At 36.9% G+C, this 6,925-nt stretch overlaps 1 protein-coding gene across 1 annotated transcript in view; it reads right to left on the bottom strand.

The window, feature by feature from the left end:
• LOC107728413 (nuclear pore complex protein Nup160) overlaps positions 1–6,322 on the bottom strand; it is a 73,880-nt gene extending 67,558 nt beyond the window's left edge. The window contains exons 1-3 of the mRNA XM_016538573.1: positions 6,188–6,322; positions 4,943–5,051; positions 488–698 (exon numbers count right to left, since the gene is read on the bottom strand). Of these exons, the coding sequence (XP_016394059.1) occupies positions 488–698; positions 4,943–5,051; positions 6,188–6,278 (411 nt within the window). The 5' untranslated portion in view covers positions 6,279–6,322. The remainder of the gene's footprint in view (positions 1–487; positions 699–4,942; positions 5,052–6,187) is intronic.
• Positions 6,323–6,925: the final 603 nt, after the last annotated feature.

The raw sequence follows: 6,925 nt of genomic DNA, 5'->3' as shown, positions 1-6,925 counted from the left end.
GAAACACTGGTGTCTGTCAGCAAACATAAACCAAAAGCATGCTTCAGAACTGTTTTGAGAAGGTGCTTAAGTTTTGAACCATGTATTATTACTCTGAATTAGGCTACTACTACTATTATTACTATCTTGTACCCTGCAATAATCATTTACTCAAACTCACTTTTATGAGATGAAGGGAAAAAAAGAAAACCGGCCCAAAAAAATCATCATATAGCGGCCATCAGCTGCCCTGATTTCTAAATATCGGCACCGGCCAGTGAAAAAACCCATATCGGTCGACCTCTACTTTGTTTCTTATCAAAAGTAACAATATATAAAACTGGAAGTTTCCAATGAAGTTCCACTTGTGCAGTGGTTAAAACAATGCGGTACATGCATACTGAACCAAAAGACCCATACCGAATATTATCAGTGCAAATTCGTGTACTGTTTACACTGCTAGTAGCAGTCAGGAACTGCCTAAGAAAGCAAAGATCCAGACACTCACACTGCGGTACATGCGGGTGGGGTGCGGCAGCACCAGGCGATGAACCGACTGGCTGGTGACGATCAGAATAATGATGTTGTTAAGGGTCTCTTGTATGCAAACTCCTCCGGGCAGCAAGAGGCAGTTTGGGATATGCAGACGAACAGCATTATTCAGAAGATTAGTGTCCAGCGACTGCTCGACAAACTGAACCGTGTCACCTGAGGTGGACCTAGAAGATAAGAGACATAATAAAGTCAATATACTTAATATCAAACAAAAAGAGGAAGCCAGTGATTTCGGGAATACATAAAACATGTTTAAAGAATAAATAACTTCATATTAATCAACTTGCACCAATTTATTCAGAACACACCATTATGTTAGAGAAACATTACATCGGGGCAGAAAACATGCATACTGTATAAGATTGCAATTGTGACTGCAGTGATTATAAAGGGGTGACATGACATGAGAAATCAAACATGCCTCAATCTTTTGGCATATAAGAGGCCTTTGTACCATTAAAACATCCTGCAAGTTTCATAGCTTAAAAACTAAAAATTTTTGCAGATATCCGATATTTTTCAACTAATTTTGGCAGATAACCGATGCCGATATATTTCCTTTTGTTTGGAAACAACACCAAAGTTTGTCCTGTGCAGAGATTATAAACAAATTATTTTTGGTTAGTTTCTAACAAATACTAAATAAAGAAGTTCTTAATTAATGAGAGTCCATTGAAAGCTTTGAAAATAACTATAAATCAATTGCTGCCCTTCAGTTTTTAACTGTAGTGTCTGCTCTTTTACTGAACTAAATGATTTTTATTACTATAAAAAATCTAAACGACGGTGGGGGTCGGTGACGTGGTGGGCAAGTGACGTAACCGGTGTTGCGGCTTAACCGTCAACATCACCTTATCAACATCACTGTATCACCGTCAACACCGTCTATCGCGGCAAGCCTATTGCTGCCTTTTTTCAGACAGATGCAGTGGTAACATTTAGAGATGCAACGATACTATTTTTTCAGAACCGATCCGATACCAGCAGTTTTTTTTAAATCAATGTAGAATTTCTATACTTCTGTGTGTTGACCTGATCATCACTCTTGTGTGTGTTAAACACAATCTGCTAAATAGACAACTTCATATTAATGAAAAAGAACAAATGAAAAAATAGATAATCATAATCTATGACAAAAAAATACTATTATAAACTAGGTTAGTGGATAATTCAGCAGCAAAAGTTATTCTAGAAAAATCATGGGTGCACAATAATTTTATAAAAACATTAAACTAAATGTTCATTTTTATGAACATTAACATTAACATTAAACATAACATTAAACTAAATGTTCATAAACTAAATGATCATATTTCCAGTTTATTTTCCACTAAACATTTAGTTAAACAACATTATTTAGTGGGGAACAAATAAAAGTTAAGTGTAGGAATAAATTTGGTAAAATGTTACACATTGCTCTTTGTATTGTTATAAAATACATTCATGAAAAACAAGTAGCCTAAGTATATATACATACATATATATACATACATATATATATATATTAGGGATGCACCGATACCACTTTTTCCAGTACTCGCCCGATACCGATACTTTTATTTTTGGTACTTGCCGATACCGAGTACCTATACCGATATTTTTATTGCATTTGTACATTTTTTGAATATTGGGTACAGAAACCGAAAGAGTACGTATAATGTTAGTTGGTTAAATTCATTTATCAAATAGATACAGTCAAACCTAAATTTATTCAGACACCGTCAACATTTCACACATTATCAGTGCGATATTTTATTGAGCCTTTTCTTTTAACAGTTTTAAATCTCAGTTATTGTGTGCTCTTGAAGAGAGTTTCATCGTTTTGACTGTAGTAACTGACAATAACACAGCATAGTATACGCACAATATCGTATTTGGATCGGTCTCATCTGATTTACTTGATTATGCCGGCATTTACCATCTTTTAAATCATCGCTGTGTTGTGTAATTGTTCTGCCTGTTTCAAATGAGTATGATCCTATGTTGTTGTTTTTTTTTGTTGGCCAACATTTTGTTCAATCAGTTATTCTTTTTAAAGAATGTCACAACACAGTTTAATTTCAGTCAGAATTACCTTTATTTCGGGTGAGAATTTCCCCCAAACCTTTTGTTTTGTACAGTTTTTGTTTGTAGTCCAGTATGTGTCCATGGAATTTTTTCCCACCTCGCGGTAATAAACCACGTTTTTGGGATTCACTAAACCTCTGACCAGCTTGATTGTAATTATTTCCTCTGACCACTGGGCCATCTCTTACAGTCATGTTTGATTTTTATTCATGTCAAGCTATAGATTCTGACCTTTAAATCAAAATATACTCGTGATTTTATGACATCATTTACTGCTTTATTTAATCAGAAACACAATCTTAATGTTATTTGTGTATAATTTTACATTCATTTTATTACTAGTAGCCCAACAGCGCCCCCTAGACTAGACGTGTCGTTCTGTATCTGCATTCTCAAATTAAATGCTGCGATCAAAAACAGTGAATCTAATCACTATTCATGAAAATGTTTGCTTAAAGAATGAAACACCGCTGATGTGATTTTATCACTAGCACACCCTGAGCACATGTGAGCTATTCGTCTTATCATATCGGCATAATTTTTCATATCCGGCCGATGCCGATATTTATATATTAAACCATTATCGGCCGATTCCGATAACGTTCTGATAATATCGTCCCTAAAAAAACATTTGTTGAAAGATGAAGCGGTACTAGATCTGACTGCAACTGCATCACAAACCGCAAGTAAATTATTTCACAATGACCGTTTTATTAGATTATGTTGTCAAAACACTCAAAACATGTAATAGCGAGGGGGCGCTGATACTGTTTCCTATGCAGTGACGTTAGCCAATCATAACAGTGGCTGATTCCTGACAAGCCTTAAAGGACTTGCCCCTTAAAACAGGTCGTCAGAATGGGAGTTAAAAATAATTTTTCCACATATTTATTAGTTTTTTGTGTGCAAAAAACTTCAACTTTACAGATCTTCTTTATGCACCAAGAGCTTGTAACATTTCAAATAGAAAGGAAAAATTGAAATCGCAAAATATGACCCCCAACGCCGAATTGCCGCTAATTTGAAAGTGAAAGTAAAATGTGCACGCACTTTTACAAGCCATTTGAAAGCGAAGAAATGAGGGAAACTCAAACTAACTTTTTTTTAAAAATAATTTCAAATATCAGTATTCACCGTTTTATGTTTACAGTGGGCCCGATACTGGTAAGTATCGTATCGGGCGAGTACTGGAAAAAGTGGTATCGGTGCATCCCTAGTTTACAGTATTAAAACATAATATATACATGTGTAACTGCAGCTTAAATGCATTTATGTCCTGCATTAAGCAGTGTGTAAATGCATCTAAATGCCATTTCAGAAATTCAAAATTCAAAGATGAATTTTGTTGATACTGATTTAATTTGCTTGGTAACAGCCCAAATGTCTTATTATTCTAACTGACTGATTAAATGTAAGAATTTCACTCAAATGAGGATGCACACTTTTAGAAAAAAAATTGCTTAATTGTCAAAGGTAAAAATCTATTTAAACTTATTGGAAAAGATTAATTTCTATCAGTATGAACTGACCACCACACAGAATATGAAGAATATCAAAGTCAGCTGTCCACGGTAGTCCTTAAGACACCAGCACAATAACACACTCAGCAAAATATCTTCTAATTATTGTTATCGATTAAATCCTAGAAAATATCGAGATATAATTTTTTGTCAATATCGCACACCCCTAGCTGCCAGCCTTTCCGTGCAATTGGCAGAACTGAATGTAAAATTTAACACCGCATATACCATCCTAACCCTCGCTAAAGAGGAGCTCTCTCTCTCTCTGTTTAACCAAACTCAGATTAACTGGTTTACGAAAGAAATCTGTCAGTGTTTCTTTTCATTTTCTCTCTTCTTCAGCCCTTTGCATTTCCCACGGTAGTTAGCGGTCACCTAATATTAACCAATATAAAATCTGCATTAAAGTTAAGAATGTAAAGATGAAATCTGTTAATATATAACTTGTAGTTGTGGTGCTCATTCATTTTTGCTGGTGCTCCTAAGTTTTTAAAGTTGGGAGCACCAGTGCTACAAAGTAAAAAAGTTAATTTCGAGCCCTGCTCTAGATTTCACTGTGATCTGCTGTTTAACCAATAATGAAATGTAATTTTGATTGCAATGATAACAATCAAGTAAAGACTAGTCAACTTCAGTAAAGGTTTCTAGTGCTCTTCCAGTTACTCTCAACTAATCAAAATCAAAGCAGTCTGAACCTGATAGATCTCAGCTGAAAGAGATGATCTCCGAGTAATCAGACATTTCTGAAGAAACTATAAATACAATTAAGTCACAGTTGTATCAAAAGAGAGTCTGAAAAGTGTTGAAGCATGTATCCGTACCAGTGGATGAATCTGTTGCTGGTGACTGAGAGGAGCTTCCCGCTGTCCTCATATGAGAATCCCCCTGCACTGTCTGCATACTTCACACCGCCGAAGTGAAGTCCAACACCTGCCAAACACAACGACACACACCTCAAACAACACGCTCACTATATCCCGCACTACCAAAAAACTCTGGACACACTCGGGTGAATTTATATTTCTCACGATCTTAAAAACATTTTGGCAGATAAACGGTCTGCAGAAAAATGCATTTACAAAATGCATGATTTACATCCAGATACGTAATGAAGACCACCTAATGTTTTCATCTTTTTAATGCCAAAGCCCAGCTAAATAGTATGGGACCCCATTATTTCTTTGTCAATTTTATCACTGTAATTCCATTACTTCTATTTGTGTGTTATTTTGTAGCTTTGGTGAATTCACTATATTGCTAAAAAATGTGGAAGTCATAATATAGATTAGATGTGGTCACACTTTTGACTAGCAGTACATGACTCCAAAAAACAAAAACATTAGCCATCTCTCTCTCTCTCTCTATATATATATATATATATATATGGGTCAAAGACGAGTTTACTGTTCATTGTCAAACTTCAAAATCAGATTATTTTTCATTTTTAAAAAACTCCATTATTTTATTTGAAAAAGCTAGTAAGTTTATTTTATTGACAACATATTTTAGTTTGTCTAGTATATTTTTTTATTAGATCAGATAACATTTTAAGCTGTCATATGGTCATGATACAACGTGCCCCTCAGACGTTACAATGTCCCCCACCTACGGGGCATGTTGTCACATTTCACTTCCATTCTTTGAAGGTAAATTAAAAAAAAATGCATACACTGTAATTATGAAATAAAGCGTCCTATTTTTACTAGACAAGAGTATAATTACTGTGGATAAAAAATTATACTCTGAAACCCATGTGGATTTACACAAAGTGTTACGTTGTGCCCCACTCTCCCCTACTGTACTGTACTAACGTTACTTATATTGTGCGTTTGCCCTTCAGAAGCACATAACAAAATCCCTGAAAGAAAAGGGAAAAAAACTTTAATTTCAGAAAAATGTGACACAGTAAGAGATATTTGTCTTTTATATGACCGTTATCCAGCGCCTGTTCTGAGTCCGCCGCCTCGCGACACGCACGCGCTGCAGCACTAAAGTCGCAGCCTATCTTAAAACACATCTGACTGAAAACGCCGTCTCTAAAACAGTTTAGAATGAAAAGGCGTTACCCAGATTCAGTGTGATCTGTCTGAATCGTAAAACAGACTCTCTTTCGAAGCCGCAGATCTCTATGTAACTCTTTTCTAGCACACCCGCCATCTTCCCGCGGTGCACCCTGGGACTGAGCGCCGCGCTTCCGCCTTTCAAACACTTAAAGAGCCAGTGAACTACCTCTGAAAATATCATACAAATATACATTTGATAAAAGAGAGAGAGAGCAGGGAAGTTTTTAGATTTTATCTTTTTCTTAATAATTAATTTAAATAATTAATTTTCTTGATTTTAATTGGACAGTTTCACACATTAGGATGAATATCCACTACGGTGTAGGGCCCCTGCCAGGTCGCTAGGAACTTACATGCAGCTGTCGGGACCAGAACTACCACACGATCGCCCGGCTGGAACTCCCGGGCTTGGGCGGGCCGGTCGTACAGGCGTTGCTGGGCGCGCTGGGCTGTCACGAGGTGTTCTTTAACCAGGGGCATGACTCGGTCAATCCTTTCTCTCATTTCCCGTACGTGCTCGACGAGGCTCCGAAGTGGGGCTGGTTGGTTCTCCCAAGCTTCCTGAGCGACGTCTAGAAGGCCCCTGGGCTGTCTCCCAAACAGCAGTTCAAAGGGGGTGAAGCCTGTGGAGGCCTGTGGTACTTCCCGGATTCCAAAGAGCACGTACGGGATCATGAGGTCCCAGTCGCGCCCATCTTCGGCCACCACCCGCTTCAGCATCCGTTTGAGCGTCTGGTTAAA

The sequence above is a fragment of the Sinocyclocheilus rhinocerous genome, unplaced genomic scaffold, assembly GCF_001515625.1.
Source record: "Sinocyclocheilus rhinocerous isolate Xijiao unplaced genomic scaffold, SAMN03320098_v1.1 scaffold126, whole genome shotgun sequence".
In the NCBI taxonomy this organism is placed as follows: domain Eukaryota; kingdom Metazoa; phylum Chordata; class Actinopteri; order Cypriniformes; family Cyprinidae; genus Sinocyclocheilus; species Sinocyclocheilus rhinocerous.
The sequence above is the reverse complement of the archived record's forward strand: the minus strand, read 5'-3'. Positions and strand labels throughout refer to the sequence as shown.